This window comes from Chrysochloris asiatica, unplaced genomic scaffold (genome assembly GCF_000296735.1).
Source record: "Chrysochloris asiatica unplaced genomic scaffold, ChrAsi1.0 scaffold00185, whole genome shotgun sequence".
Taxonomy (NCBI): domain Eukaryota; kingdom Metazoa; phylum Chordata; class Mammalia; order Afrosoricida; family Chrysochloridae; genus Chrysochloris; species Chrysochloris asiatica.
Genome location: NW_006408703.1, coordinates 805,829 through 822,854, shown reverse-complemented (window position 1 = coordinate 822,854; position 17,026 = coordinate 805,829). Strand labels below are relative to the sequence as shown.

Below are 17,026 nucleotides of genomic sequence, written 5' to 3'. Positions count from 1 at the left end.
AGGACCAACCACACTTATTTTCCATATGGTGCACATCACTTCCGTTCGCGCATTTTAATTATGTCAGAGCGTCAGTTCTCGCGGTATCGTCAGGCTTCTGGATTCTCTTTAAAGAGATCTCGCGAAATTTGTTTTACAGATTCAAGATAATCTCTCACCCTTCCTTACATCCTACCCATTCTACTGTCGTACCTTTCTCTTATCTAGTCTCAAAATTCTCTTCTCCCCTCCTTGGAACCGGCGGCCCTCCCCGTTTCCGTTTTAGACCGGAATCGGAAGTGGGGTGGGCGGGGCTGGCGGCGGAAAACGCAGCGGAGCCGGAGCCGGGACACGGCTGTGGCCGCTGTCCCTGCCCCCGCCACGGATCGTCTGGTGGCCAGGCTGTGCCGCTCCAGACTGCAGGGTGGTCCGGAGGCGGGTGGGCGCGGGTCTCCCCCGGTGTGTCCGGGTGGCAGCCTCCCCGGGCCCCCCGGGTGCCGCCAGGGATCATGTCTACAGCCTCTGCTGCCTCCTCCTCCTCCTCGTCTTCTGCTGGTGAGATGATCGAAGCCCCTTCCCAGGTCCTCAACTTTGAAGAGATCGACTACAAGGAGATCGAGGTGGAAGAGGTGAGCGACGCCGTCACCGGGTCCCGGTCCCCGGCTCCCGGCCCCGGCACGGCCCAGCCCCGTGGCTTTGAAGGCGCCTTCCTGGCTGGGGCGACCAGCGAGCCCCCTCAGCCGTTCGGAAACTGGATTGGGGGCGGGGGGCACTCTCCATGGTCCCCAGCGCTGGGGTAGTTCTCCCCTTTTTCTCACTGAGGTGTTCTTGAGTTTGGATTTATTACTTTTCTGTGTTTGGGTCACTTCAAATAAGATGAGCTGGTGTGGTCCACTAGTCCTCGTTCTGTAAGTAGTAATACATACAGCAAAGACCGTGGCTGTTTTGGGATTTCAGTACTCTAGACGTTGTTTTCAAAGTGCAAGGATTACGTTGTATTTGACTTAGAGCTCAGTGTCTGGCATGTAGTGGACTTTTCAGTAATGTTTGTTAAAGTAAATGGTGATTTCGTTTCACCGATTTCCTAGAACAGTTCTTGTAACTTTGTTTTGCCTGTACATGAACGTACAGTAGTCAGCTATGATGAAAGCATCTTTCAAGGAGTATATTCTGAAGAGCTAACTCATGATATCGGAGGCAGCTTGAATATATCACCAGAGTGGAAGTTAGAAAACCTGAGTCCGTTCTGTCCTCATATTCTGCAATAATTTGAGATAATTTGGAGCAAGATATGTTGGTGTATGTCTTCAGTACATTGTTTCTTTTCACATTCACAGAGAAGCTATTGGTAGTAAGGACTGTGATATTTAGGAAAGTAAAATCAGTGTGTTTATATATTTAGAAGGCACACGTTAGAACATGTTTTTGTTTTGTTTAAGGAAAAAAAAACTGATTAAAAATGGAACTTATATAATTACCATGTATTTGTCATTTTTAAAATGTATTCATCACTTTGTATTCCATATACCACAAAGTGATTGGTTTGTCCTATGTTATGAAAACCTCAAAAGAGATTTCGCTACTAAACATTTAAAGTTACTTTTCAGTTATGGCAAGCTAAAAGTAGTTACACCATTAACGTTCATCCAATGTTTTTTTCCTATTCATGTTTTGGAAGAATAATGGACTATAGAATTACACATTTTTATCACTGAAACATCAGAAATTATTCAGAACATCCTCATTTGTTCCTTTTTTTTTTTTTTTTTTTTTAACAAAGTAGCATAGTAGGGAAAGCTAGATCTTGATGATTACAAGGCAAGCTCAACATATCAGACAGAAATACCACATTGGCTGTGTGATTTAGGACAGGACAAGTTTCATAACCAAAGCCTTTGAATATTAGTTTTCTCAACTGTAGTTTCTTTTCTCTGTATAATAAAATAGTTCCTACTGGGCAGGGGATGCAAAACTTTACCCAACAACATGTAACACATATTACTAGGAAACTGAGTTCCAGAAGAACAGTGACCTGCTTTAAGGTCACATGGCTAAAAGAAGATCTGTGTTTTGAAAAGAGGAGAAGCTTTTGGTGTGTTTTTTTCCTGTTAAAGCTATGATAAATTCCTTTTTCAGAAGTGGTTAGTTGATCCAGCTTTCATGGCTAACATTCTTTTTTAAGAATAAAAATTCAATGAGTCAGTATTCAAGAATTGCAGTTTTTAAATAAGCATTTACGTCTACACTGTGGTAAACTGCTATGCTTGTAGACTACAAATTGTTATATAATAATAACTTGTACTTTGGTCTTCCAACGTCTTACACAGATTTTCATTGGATTCCTACAGTAACCTTAGTTTTTGCCGATTACTTTATAGAGCTTTATACATTCTTTATGGATTTTAATACCTGTATTAATTTTGTCATTTAAAAAATGCATTATTTTTAAAGGTTGAATTTAAAACCTTTAATGTGCCTTCACTAGAACAGTGCTGTATAATCCAGAATGCACTCCTGGCACTAGGTAATTTTTTCTCAGTGTAGATTTCATTTCTAGATTAAAATCATTATAAGAAAACAGAGAAAGATGATCAAGATCAAAAGTCTTTTATTGCCTTTTAAATAAAAGTTATATTCTATATTTCTCAATGAGCAATGTTGTTGAATCAGCATAATCTGAACAGAACTGGAAACTACATAAAAAATACTCTAACTATAAGACAAATATGCAGTCATTTAGTAGTTGAGTATTACTAAGGCATCAGCTAATTTTACTCTTGACATGCCTTCCTAATATTTTGGAGTCCTGCTGTGGTGCTGTGGGATAATGTACTGGATCGCAAGGTCAGTTGGAACTGCATGTTGGTAGTTCAAATTCACCAGCAGCTCCTCAGATACCCAATACAGGCTCAAAATGGGTTGGAACCAACTCGACGGCACTTAACAACAATAACACTGCAAGTACCATTTTCAACCTAGTCCACAATGAACATTCCTCACAATTTATTCTAACATTCTCTGTACCCAGATCCAGAATGATAAAAAAGAAACCACTGAAAAAACACTCCTCGGAAACCCTGTTCAGTGGTCCCTATGGGTCAGAACCGACTCAATGGCATTTAACAACAACAACATAGATTTCTGAGGCTAAGAATATACATAATTTGATTGGGTTAAGAAATGCCAAACTGACTTTGCAGTCCAGTGCATTAACCCTCCGTGCCAAATCAGGACTCCATAGGCAGTGTTGTTGTTGTTGTTATGTGCTGTGGAGTCGGTTCCGACTCATAGCGACCTTGTACAGGGTTTCTGAGGCTGTATGTAAATCTTTACGGGAGCAGAAAGCCTCATCTTTCTCCCGCAGAACAGCTGGTAGTTTTGAACTGCTGACTTTGCGATTTGCAGCCCAATCCGTAACCACTACGCTACCACAGGGGAAAAGTAATACTGGACTTGGTATTTAGAAAATTGAGGTATTCTACTTATTCTGATATAATATGTTTCTGTAACGTTGAACGTTTTCTTGGACCTCTTATTTCTTGTGTAAATATTGAATAAGATCATTTGAGATATGTTCAATATTTGTTTATAAGCTTCAATTTTAAAGTGAAAACATGGTCATTCTTTCCAAGGGTATGCTGTTTCCACAGCAAGCTTAAAAGTTCTTTGAGGGCAGTTATTGTGATCTCCCATGGAATGTAGTTGGTGACCAGCTAATCCTGGGTTGACAGGGCATATGATATCCCCATTTTGCAGATCTAGGCATGTGGTCTGAGATTTGGGTTTGTCAGAAGTCTCGTGCTTAAGTAAATGGTACAGCTGGGTATTGAAGTTGAGATTTCTCACTTTGAGTCTGTTACTTTTTCCACTGGACTACAATGTTGCTTTAATTGTATCTGAAGTATTTGTAATCAAACTGTATACAGAGAATGAGAAAACAAGAATACTGGTTTTCTGAGTAGTACTTGGTTCTGCGTACTTAAAGAATTTTCCCCTTTGCATAGTACTGCTAAGGTACTGTAGAAGATGAATAGAAGATTGCTAGGATTCTTTCCTTTAAAATAGTTGACTTTTTGTGAAGGCAGAACAAAAACTAACAGTTAATTACATGTTTAGAATTAAAAATTAAAAACTATCAAGATTGTAAATTGAGTACTTAGTCATAATTTGAAAGTAGGGTTAATCATACATGGTCCCATTGAGTGAGGAAGAGTTTTAAACTAGATTTTGGATTAAGTGGGTATCCATAGATTCGGGAAAACACTAAGTAGAACTCTTGGTAATTGTCTCCCTACCTAAAATTGTTCTTCCTTGGTAACTTGACATTGTAGGCTCCTTTGTACCATTCAAGTCCTACCTCAAAGGTAACCTCCTTAGAGAAGTTTTCCCTAAGCAACTTAAGATCTTTGTCACTCGTTTATCCTTCAGTGTACTTACCAGTAACTACATCTCTCTAGCAAAATGTAAGGTGCTTTGTTCACAGCTATAACCCAGTGCTTAACACCCAAAAGGTTCTTTGTAAATATTTGTTGAATTAGTGAGTGAAGTTAGCATAACCGTGATAATTTAGTGTCCATCTCAGTCTCTTTGATTACTAGAGGTGTTGAAATAAGCTATGTGATTTGGTTAAGGCAGCATTTATAGCAGAAACCAGATCTGATTGTCATTTCAATGTTGATTTCATTACACTCTAATATAATTTTACTTAACTATTTCATGTAAATAGTTTTACTTAACAGGGGTATAAAATGCTATAAGGGTCAGGTGCTGTGACTCAGCCAAGTATTGATGGACCTTTGCTTTTGTTATGTGATGTTGAGTCTCACAGTGACCTTGTGTAGCTGGTGGGTTTCATCTGCCAACTGTGGTTTGCAGTTCAGTACTGACTCTACAGCACCATACCAGGAGTCCATAGTAGAGTGCTAAAAAACCCTATTTGTCTTGGTTGTTTTTTAAAAGGAAGCCCCATAGTGTTGACCTCAAGCACAATGTATTAGCAAGGACACATTTAATCATGGCAGCATTTATACATGTTCATAAGTTGCATTTCTACTGTCATATAGAATTTTTATGATGGCAGTGGGGTTTGGGAAGCTGCATTGCAAAAGTTTTTAGAGACTGAGAGTCCTGGTATGGCACTGGACTGCTAACCACCACGGTCAGTGGCTCAACCCCACCAGTCACTCCTCATAAACTCTAAACAGAGTCACTATGAGATAGAACTAACTTGACAAGCCAGTTAGCAACAACAACAAAAACAACCAGTAAGGGGAAATATAGATAACTATGGCAGTGATACATATTTTGTAGGTTTAGGTTATAAATGTATGGTCAACTTATAATAGGAAGTAAAAACCGTAATTTATAGTAGATTGGATAAACTTGAGGCCATAAATTTGTTAGCCAGTATTTAATTTTGGATATTAAAAATTGTCAATAAACTCTTCCATGTAAAACTTAGTGACCATTGATTTCTCTAGCAATCTGGAGCGTTTATTGCAGTAAAGAAGTAACCACCCACAAAATGTTAGTATTATTCATGTGTTGTTTAAGAGGTAGCATGAGCATGTTATTTTAAATAAAGACCTATTGGTCATATGTTTATGGTAGAAGATTGAGTGAAAAATTAAAAAGAAAGTTCAAAGCTTTACTTTTGTGTTATCAAGTCTGCTTGTCAGCAGATGGCAGTTCCACTCTGCCACAGTTTATTAATAGATATTGAAGTTCTGAAATAGTTGGAGGCCCCAAGTCCTAACTAATAAATGTAAGATCCATGTTTGTTCTATCATGTTCAAAATTTTTAGCTGAAGCAGTGGTAGCATAGCCAGGGTCCATTCACTTAGTCCACAGAATAAACTAAAAATAACGTGAATTGAGGATTGTTTAGAAGAATTACTTAATAAATTAAGAACACACGGACATACATTCTTCCTTTTAGTTCAGTCTAGGTTTTTGTTTGGTTTTAAATAACCTGACTTAGATGAGAAATGGAGTAGTCCTCCATCTTAAGGACTACTTAGTTGTTTGTTTGTGTGTTTGTTTGTTTGTTTAAAGCCTTTATTGTGAACTGAGTGATAGTTTACATGGGAGAACATCAGTTTTGTACTCAACTGGTTGTATTTTGTTTCATTGCAATGATTACAATTCCCTCCATGCACCATCCGTTAACAGTATTTGCCTCTATTCCCACTTTTTTTTTAATGTATGTAAAGCACATAGAATTATATGTTTGTTTAAACACATTTTGACAGCCAACCTCCTGCCCACTGGCACACAGCCTTTCTCTTTCCATGAGTTTAGCGTCTTCAGCTGCTCTGTCTCTCCATGCCATGAACTCTGCCTCCATCTCTGGTGTCACTGCTTCTCTGGTTATGATCCCACGTTCCACTTATGCTCTTCCTTTGTGATGGTCCTAGGGCCCTCTGTTCTTGGAATGAAAGATTAAACTACTCCCCACTTTTTGTTACACAACTTCTACCTTTACAGTTGTGACAGTACAATTAGTCATGATAATAGTTACTCAATATTGAATCAAAAGAATCCTATCCGCATCCACCCATAGCCCCTTCCACCAAACCTATCTAGACACGAGGAAAGCTATTCTTTGGGGATTCTACCCTACTCTCCTTTCTCTGAAACTAAGCACACTTTTGAAAACCTGTAAGCCAACTGCTTTGTGCCGTTAAAACCGCCACCGCCACCACCACCATTCCCCTACCCCCCATTTTAGGCTGTTGTTAAGTACCATGGAGTCGGTTCCAACTCATAGTGACCCTGCACAGGGTTTCCGAGGCTGTAAATCTTTACGGGAGCAGAAAGCCTCATCTTTCTCCCGTGGAATGGCTGGTAGTTTCGAACTGCTAACCTTTAGGTTAGCAGCCTGATTCATAACCACTATGCTACCAGAGCTCCTTCCCATTTTACTAAATTGACCTTTCCTATCAATCCTGTGTACTGAGGGGATAGGTTTGATCCTTGATGTGAAGACTCCTACCCTCTCAGTTGGTATTTTGAGCAACTGCAGCTATAAACAAGGAGCTCTGGTAGCGCAGTGGTTACGAGTTGGGCTGCCAACCTTGAAGTCAGCAGTTCGAAACTACCAGCGGTTCCACGGGTAGTTTACGTTGTTCTCCTGTAAAGATTTACAGCCTCGGAAACCCTGTGCAGGGTTGCTGTGAGTTGGAACTGACTCCACGGTATTCAACAACAACAGCCATAAGCAAAGGTCAGGTTCATCAAATTGTAGCAATTGTAGCAATTTACACTTCTTCCTATATCAAATTTCTTTATTTTATTCTAGTCAAGTTCTGATCAGCAAGACATCCAGGCTAGGTCAGATGGGTACTATTTTCAAGTTTGGTCATTCTTGCACATCTCCCCCCACTTCAGATCAGTCTTGGCTGTAGCCCCTAGTGGATGGGTCAGTGACCATGGACTCAGGAGTTCCGAGGTCTCCTCAGATTTCAAACTAGCCAAGCCTTCCTCTTCTCTCTCTCATCTCAAGGTCGATAGGAGTCTGTGGAACATGGTGAGACTCAGCCCATGTCTTCATTACTGCCTTTCCCCCACTTCCACTCACAAGTAGACCAAGGCGCTCACCACCAATCTTACAAGCCTGCTGTGTGTTCCCTTTGAGTTTCAGTTTTGGAAGGGGGGTTATCCTGGAGGGTTGACTTTTCTTGCCTTGATGGCTCCCAGGCAAACAGTTTGCTGTCATTATGTTTGGATTTTTGTGGTACTGCTGGTTTCTTTTTCCTGCGTGCCTTCCTGTACTGAGAAGGCATTTTGTGTGTGCTTTTTCTTGTCAATTTCTTTATAGTTTAAATGTTTCCATATTCTTGGGTTTTCCTTTTTTATCAAGAAATACTTTACATTATAAAGTATTAAGTTTCTTTGAGTCTACCGTATTTTCTATTAATGTTTCCCTCCTTTTACAACAGTTTGTTTTATACTGAAATCTGCCTGACCTCCTCACAACCTGGATCTCTGTTCCTATATTTTCCTCTTCTTTTTCATTGTAGTTGTTTTGATCATAGACTGACCTCCAGATCTTCTGATTTTATTCTTGTAGTTCTGCTCTGCTCTAGACTCTTCCGTCTCTTATCTGAGTTCTATGTGGTGTTGCCACATGTGTCAGTCTCAGGTTGTTGTATGCTCTTGTTGGTTCTCAGTCCAAAGAACTCCCTTTAGTATGTTTTGAAGTGCTGGCTTGGCTTTGACAAAGTCCCTTAACTTCTGTTTATCCTGGAATGTTCTGATTACACCCTCATATTTGATTGACAACTTTGTTGGGTACATAATGGTTGGTAGTTTTTTTCTTTCAGAGTTTTGTTTATATCTCTGCATTGCTTTGTTGCCTGCATGATTTCTGCTGAGAGGTCAGAGCTTAATCTTACTGGCTTGCCTTTGTAGGTATCTCTTCTCTTTTCCCTAGCTGCTTTCAGGATTCTCTCCTTGTTTTTGATTTTGGAGACTTTGATTATGATATACCTTGGTGATTTTCTTTTGGCATCTATCCTTCCTAGGGTTCATTCAGCTTCTTGAATGCTCATTTTCTTGTCTTTCAAGGTTTTCTTCTAGCATGTTTTCCACCATCTCGTCTGTGTTTTATTATTATTATTGTTCTAAGACTCCAGTCACCTGTAGGTTATTCCTCTTCATATTCTCCCACATGAATCTTAGGCTTTCTTGAAACTTGTTTTCTTTTCTTTTTTTTTTGCTTGTTCTTCTAAGCAATATTGAGAGATTTGTGTTCAAGCTCGTTGATTCTGGCTTCCATTCCATCCTTTCAGTTCTACTCCTTTGCCCTTTCAGTGTATTGTCCATTTCTGATATAATATTGATCACCTTCCTTGACCTTTCTGTGGAACATTTGGATGCACCTCACTATCAGTCTCCTGAATTTCTTATTGGGCAGTTCCAAAGTCTACACTCCTTCCAATGCAAGTTTTAGGTTTGCTTCTTGCTCAGTTGCTTGAGCTACTCTGTCTTGCTTCTGCACATGAGCAGAAATTTTCTGTTGCTCTTTAGGTGTTGTGATGGTGTTATATTTTTTATAATTAGATGAATGTATGTGGTATATCTTAAGCTCTCTCTAATTGCCTCCTTGCTTATTGAGTAGGTTGTCCCTGGTTTGGATGAAAGTTTAAGGTAGCTTGGAAGCTGTAGGTGAAGAAACACCTACAGGACAGGAGAGCTGAATCTGAGCTCTGGAATCAGGAAATTAGTTTTTTAATGAATAATTTTCATTAAAATTAAAAAGAAGTAAATTTAGATTTGGGATTTTGTGCTATTCAGTATAAATCATGGGGAAACATTCTACACAAAGTTTCCCTTTTTTTTTTTTTTTTGTATTTTTTTCAATTAAGTTGTATTTAAATGTCTTTTAGATTTAAGTAGGAGCCCTAGTGCTGCAGTGGGCTAAACATTGAACTACTAACTAAAAAGTCTGCAGTTGGAACCCACAAGCAGCTCTTTGGGAGACAGATGGAGTAGTCTTCTTCTGTAAAGATGTACAGCTTCCCATAGGAATCCCATAGGAATCAACTGGGTGGCAGTGAGTTGGTTAGAGACTGTAGCTGTAGATTCAAAACCAAGAAGACCAAATCATTTTGGGGAAGGAGTTTAGTGATAATGATAGTCTATGTGGGGTGCATAACAAAAGGGAGTTCATAAATTCAAAAGCAAATATCTCTTGAATTGATCTTTTTCTCTTCTAAAAGCAAAGCCCCTTTTGCATTCCTCTGTTCTCCAATTTTACAGGTAAATGATGGTGAACATTTTCTGAAATAGTGGAGGTTAATACTTGTAACTTAGATGCTTGCCTTTTAAAAATGCTGTTGGGAAAAATTGATGTTTAGGGAAAACAGTTTTTAAAAATAATTGTTAAATGATAAGATGTTAAAGGAACTATATCAGTTATATTATTCAAATATGAATACAGACCAAAAAGCATATTTAATTTGTTATTTGAAAGACATATTTGGTTTTAAGTAAAAAGTGGCCCTTTGTATTTTTCAGTGTTATATATTTTGTATATTAGTTTTTTCATTCTTTAGCTGTGAGTCTACCATGTGTCAAGAGAAACATTAGATTACTTTCTGTAGCTTGTAACATTTAACATTATAAGATCATATATACAATCCTGTTTTGTGTTTAGGGTATGTAAGCTTGACCTTCCAAAAAGTCCAGTGATCTTCCCATCATTAACATTGATTAGTGCAAAGAGTAAAAAGTGTTACCAAGCTATTTATTCATATTGGAAATATTCTCTTAAAAGTATATATGATGTTAGAAATGATCAATATGCCAGTAAACTATATACTTGTAGTAATTCCTGCCATCAGCAGAGGACTGCTTTCACTCTGTCTACTTGTTGTTGTTGTTGTTAAGTGCCATCAAGTCGGTTCCGACCCATAGCGACCCTGTCTACTTAGGAGCTAGAATATAGACAATAATGTAATGTATTAACCAGTGAGTCCTATAGAGTTATGGCCTCTATACTGTGTATATGTATGTGTGTTGTGTATCTCCCATCGCTATACTTTGTGTACTCTTAGTTTTGGGTTTTTTAAATGTGTGTGCATGTATGTGTAATAACTTATATACATTATAAAACATACAAAAATAGATATCTTTAAATTATAGAAAATAAAATAACAGCAAAACTTAAGTTATAACTCCATAATATCATTTGATCATCACTTCTATTGTGCATAGGGTAGTTATGAGTCTGAACCGACTCAATGGCACCTAACAGCAACACAGTATAATCAATACTTAAAACAAGGCTCATTGCTAATGACAATCCGTTTAAAGCATTATTTCAAATTATGTTTCCATGGCATAGTGGCTTATGAGTTGGGCTGCTAGTCTCAAGGTCAGCAGTTCAAATTTACCAGCTGTTTGGAAAACTTGGGTCCTTATGAGTCGGACTCGATGACTGGATTTTCTTGCTAATTTTGATTTTTTTATGTTAATATCTTAGAGCTGATTGGCTGGTTTTTAACTCATAGTGTGGCTGTTGACAAAGTGTCAATTCTGGAAATACAAGAATCACTTTATTAATTGTGCTTGTATTGTTACTATTGCCTTCAGTATGCAGTTCCTAAAAATCTTTTAATGCTTCTTTCCATACTGTGAGTATTGATTTAATTTAAATGTTGTAATACTTAACCATTATCAAGGAAATTGCAATATACTGAAAGTCAGAGACAGATGATAGAGGCACAGATGATGGAGGCAGCATTTGACTTGTTGGACTTTAGGTGTCTGTAGGGGAAAATGCTATGTACTGTGTCTTGAGGTAGAGAGAAAGATATGAATGGAAGAAAGATTTAAGAGTATAAAGTTATGAGATGGTACTTGGAGAAAGAAAAGAATCACATGTAGAACCCTAGGAAACATAAGGGCAATGAAGAAGGCTGAGGTGGAATTGTTTATTTCTCTGTTTTCGTTGTCTTTAATTTTTTTTTTTTTACAATAAATTTATATGTTGTTAAGTGCTGTTGAGTCAGTTCTGACCCATAGTGACCCTGTATGGCGTTTCCAAGGGGCAGCTGGTGAGCTTGAACCACTAACTTTGGAGTTCAAACAACTTTACAGTCTGATGCATTAGCAATTTACAGTGCCACATCAGGACTCCATGTTGTTGTTAAGTCCCATGCAATCAGTTCCGACCCATAGCAACCTTATATAGGGTTTCTTAGGAGCAGTTGGTGAGCTTGAACAGCCAACCTTGCAGTTCAAATGGCTTTGCAGTCTGGCGCATTATGCCACAGTGCCACGCCAGGATTCCCCCAGGACTCATAAGTAATAATTTCTGGGTCAAAATGAATGTACATTTTTAAGGCTTACCTTGATGCATTTTGCCAAGTTAACACTGAAATTTGCATTTCTGTACATCTCAATAGATAACTGAAAATTTTAATGGCCATTTCTTTGCACATATAGTTGTTACCCACCATGTGTCTTTTGTATGCTTATTTACTATTTGTATTTCTTTTGCTATTAGTCTTTTATTTCTTGGGTTTGACCTTTTTTTAAAAATTGATTTATTGGCACTCTTCTTGCTGCAAGGAGTCCTGGTGTGGTGCTGTGGGATAAGCACTGGACCATAAGGTTGTTTTGAATCAAAAGGTCATTTGAACTACAAAGTCAGAGGTTAAATAAAACTCATCAGCCACTCCCTGGAAACCCTATATAGGGTTGCTGTGGGTTGGAACTGACTCAAGGGCACGTAACAACAGCATACAGCAAAGGAGCCCTGGTGGCACTGTAGGTCACCACAAGGTCAGCAGTTCTAACCCACCAGCTGATACAAGGGAGAAATACAAGGCTTTCTACTCCCATAAGGAGTCCTGGTGTGGCGCTGTCGGTTAATGCACCAGACTGCAAAGCAGTTTGAACTGTATGGTCAGCGGTTCAAGCTCACCAGTTGCTCCTTGGAAATTCATACAGGGTTGCTGTGAGTCTGAACCGACTCAGCCATACTTAGCAAGCAAGCAATCATAATTAGTACTTCTGAGTAGTATTTTTAAATTCTTACTATGTACAAAGACCTTTACCAAGTATTTGTAGCAGTTTGTTTGAAACAGGCCTAAGTAAGGCTTATGTTTGGCTGTGACCAGTGCACATATCTGAACACTGACTCTGATTTACTAGTTATATGATCTTAGATAAATAAGTTATATTCTAATAGACTCAGTCTTTTCTTCTACAGGCATAGCTCAGAGATATTGCATGTTTGGTTGTATACCACCAAAGTAAAGTGAATATTATAATAAAGTATGTCACATGAACTTTTTGGCTTCCCTGTGCATATAAAAGTTATGTTTACACTATACCATGGCTTAGTAAGTATGCAGTAATAGCATTATGAATAAGTGTGGGATATTGTAAGAATTACCAAAATGTGACACAGAAGCATGAAGTGAGCACATGTATTGGAAAGAATGATGCTTACAGACTAGCTCTATGAAGGGTTGCCACAAGTCTTCAATTTGAAAATTAAAATACAGTATCTGCAAAGTGACATGAAAAGAGGTACCTGCATATGATGGGGGTAAAATTTCATGTAGTTGGGCTCTCTATTTGTGGCCATTCCAAAGAGAGATGACTCAATAGAATGCGGAAATCATTGAACAATATCATTTATGTCACATGCAAATAAAATTTTGCTGGAGATCATTAAAAAGTGGGTGGCTGCCATAGTGTATCAACAGGGAACTGCCAAAAACTAAAACTAGATTCAGAAGAGGATGTGAAGCTAAAGATAGCATTACCAACATCAGATGGATCTTGGTTGAAAGCAGAGAGTACTAGAAAGATGTTTACTTGTGCTTTGTATTGTCTACGCAAAGGCTTTTGACTCTGGAGAATATGCCAAGCTTTGGATAACACTGTGAAGAGTGGGTATTCCAGAACACTTGATTACGCTTATGAGGAACCTGTACATAGACCAGGAGGCAGTCATTTGAACAGAACAAGAGTACACTGAATGGTTTCCAATCAGGAAAGATATGCACCAAGGTTGTATTCTTTTATCACAGTTGCTCAATGTGTATGCTGAGCAAATAATCTACCAAGCTGGATTGTATGAAGATCTTAGCATCAGGATTGGAGGAAGACTCATTAACCTGTAATATGTAGATGATAAAATCTTGCTCACTGCAAGTGAAGAGAACTTAAAATACTTACTGATGAAAAGCAGAGACCACAGCCTTCAGTATGGATTACACCTCAATGTAAAGAAAATAAAAATTCTCACAACAGGACTAATAAATAACATTGATAAATGGAGAAATGATTGAAATTGTCGAAGACTTCATTTTGCTTGAATCCATAATCAACACTCATGGAAGCAACAGTCAAGAAATGAAACAACATATTGCATTAGGTAAATCTGCTGTACAAGAGCAAAGGTATCAATTTGAGAAGTAAGGTGTGTTTGACTCAAGTCATGGTTTTTTCAATCACTTCATATCAAGTGACAGTTGGACAGTGAATAAGGAAGACTAGAAGAATGGATATTTGAGTTACGTTGTTGGAGAAGAATATTAAAAATACCATGGACCGCCAGAGAACAAACAAATCTGTGTTGGAAGAAGTACAGTCAGACACAAGGATGGCGAGACTTCGTCTATCATACTTAAAATATTAATCAGGAGGGACCAACCCCTGGAGAAAGTCATTATGCTTGGTAAAGTGGAGGGTTCAGCAAAAAAGAAGAAGACTCCCCAACAAGATGGACTAATACCCTGGCAGCAGCAGTGGGCTCAAGTGTAACAACATTTGTGAGGAGGATGCAGTACCGGGCAGTGTTTTGTTCTGTTTTGCATAGGGTTGCTATGGCTCAGAACCGACTCTATGGCACCTAAAACTGCAGCCACGGATCTGCATTATGGATTCAGTCAAACCACAAATCAAAAAATATTTTAGAGGAAGAAAGTGGCTCTTAAAAAGCAGTTATATGGTCAAAGTAATCCCTGAATGTTAAGAGGGAGCATAAAGTGCTCTTTTACATACCACTTACATTATATTTGGAATTACAAGTAATCTTGAGATGATTTAAAGTATATTAAGGGTGTACATGTGTAAATACTGCATCATTTATATAAAGACTTGAACATCCTCGGATTTTGGTGTGGAGTCCTGGTGTGGCGCTGTGGGTTAATGCGCCAGAGTGTAAAGCCATTTGAACTGCAAGTTAGGCGGTTCAAGCTCACCAGCTACTCCTTGGAAACCCTATACAGGATCGCTATGGGTTGGACCCTATATAGGTACTTAACAACAACACATTACTATATTCCCAGGGAGTCTCAAAACCAACACCCTGTTGATACCAAGAATTATTCAGAATTTTGATGAGACTTAAACTTTATTATGTTTGTAAGAATACTTTATAAGTTGTATGTAATACATTGTTAAACAAATATAAAATTATGTTGTTGTTGTTATATACAAAAAATAGAATTGCAATTCTTTGAAATGTTATTTCTTAAAGAGAGTATTGGAATGCCCAAGGATATTGTTTTTCATTTTATACAGCACTTTCTCCTACCCCTAATTCCCATTCAGACATGCACTGTTAGGGAAATCGTATCAAAATCTTTGGGGTGCGGGGAGGTAATGGGGGGGACTTGAGGCAGTGAGGGAAAATATAGCATGAGAAAATTTTCCCATTGGTAAGTATTTCATCGGATTATTCTTTACTCCTGAGTGAATATATACATATAATTTTATTTGTGCATGTAATTGTGTATATTTCCCTATTTGCTTCTATATATTTTTGGAAGCTATTCAGAAAGGTAATTGTCTTTCTATAACTGATGGCAGCTTGCTTATGAATCTTTTTTCCTTTCAACACAGTTGTTGTTGTTAAGTGCTGTAGATCAGTTACTACTCATCTCATAGCGACCCTGTATAGGGCTTCCGAGGAGTGACTGGTGAGATCAAACTTGTGGTCCAGTGCTTATCCCACAACCCACAGTGCCACACCAGGACTTCCTTCAATACAGTAGAGAAAATGATTGAATCTTGTCACACATCAAACATCAGAATGTTCTTGTGAGTCGGTTCCAACCCATAGTGACCCTGTATAGGGTTTCCAAGAAGTGGCTGGTGAACTTGAACCACCAACCTTGTGGTGCAAACCGACTTTGTAGTCCAGCGCATTAACCCACACCTGGAAGAATTTAAAAACACAAAATTCTGGGCTTCACTATCAGACTGTTACTGTGGATGGAACCCAAGAGTTTTCATTTCTCACACATTCCCAGGTTAATGCTGATGCTTCTCACCCAAGGACCACACTTTTTTTGTCAACTTTTTATTGGGAATTGAGTGAAAGTTTATAGAGCAGATCATTAGGTTTATGTTCAACAAATCTTATACTTTGCTTCATTACATGGTTGCTGTCTCCTCCATGTACCAACAATGAGCAGTATTTACCTCTATTCACTTTTGTCTATTGCATTCCTCCCTGTGCTTCTTGCTACTTTCTTCTTTCCTCTGCTAAACTTCCTCTTGTGTATTGCCCACACTGTCATCCATGTTAACGTGTCTACCCTCTAGTCCGTGAATAATTTCCACCCCGAAACATCATAGATTATTTGTTTTATCAAGGAATCCTTTTTTTATTTTGTAACTCATACAATATTTTTTTATTTTGGTCTCATACAATATTTGTCTTCTTGTTGTTGACTAATTGCACTCAGCATAATGTCCTCCAGGTTCTACCATGTTGTGTGAGGTGTTTCACAGACTCATCGTTATTCTTTAACATTTTGTAGTATTTCATTGTATGTACAAACGTTTGTTTAGCCATTCTTATGTTTAGCCATTTAAAATAGCTATCACCATCTCCTTGATATGTCTCTTGTAGAGTATACTGAAGGATCTTGTTTTCTTATCCATTCTATTCTCTATGTCTGTCTTTTTTTATCCCTCTCTTTAGCCAAGCACACTCATGAAATCTTGTAAGCCAGCCACTTCATGCCTTTTTTTGTTGTTGTTAAGTGTCATAGAGTCGGTTCCGACCCATAGAGACTCTGTATAGGGTTTCCAGGAGTAACTGGTGAATTTGAACTGCTGACCATGCAGTTCAAACTTTCTTTTAGTCCAGCGCATTAACCCACAGCTTCACACCAGGATTCCTCATGCCTTTGTAGCGCCCCCATTTTGTTAGCAGATGTCTAAATTTCCTCATCCCTATCCTGGTGTGGTGCTATATGATCAGCACTGGGCGGCAATGAACCACAAGGTCGATGGTTCAAACCAACCAGGTACTCCTTGGAAACCCTGTACAGGGTCAGTATGAGTCGGAATCAACTCAACAACTCTTAACAACAACAACAACAATCAGCCTAGTACACTGAGGAAATAAGGTTGTTCCTTGATATGAAGAACCCTTCCATTCTGGTTGGACCAAGGACCACACTTTGAGAACCACTATCTTAACGCTTTTCTGTTCTAATATTTGCTATCTTCTTTAAATTTTTAAAAAAAAATCTATATGTATATATTTACATGTTGTTGTTGTTGTTAA

At 38.4% G+C, this 17,026-nt stretch overlaps 1 protein-coding gene across 4 annotated transcripts in view; it reads left to right on the top strand.

Moving 5' to 3' along the window:
* The first annotated feature begins 309 nt into the window (after positions 1 to 309).
* The window catches only part of MAP3K7 (mitogen-activated protein kinase kinase kinase 7), a 124,916-nt gene continuing 108,199 nt past the window's right edge, over positions 310 to 17,026 (top strand). For 3 of the 4 annotated variants that reach the window (XM_006872165.1, XM_006872164.1, XM_006872162.1), the window contains exon 1: positions 489 to 608. In XM_006872165.1, the coding sequence (XP_006872227.1) occupies positions 489 to 608 (120 nt within the window). Of the gene's footprint in view, positions 609 to 17,026 lie in introns of all 4 variants that reach the window. The other variant, XM_006872163.1, reaches the window with a different exon arrangement.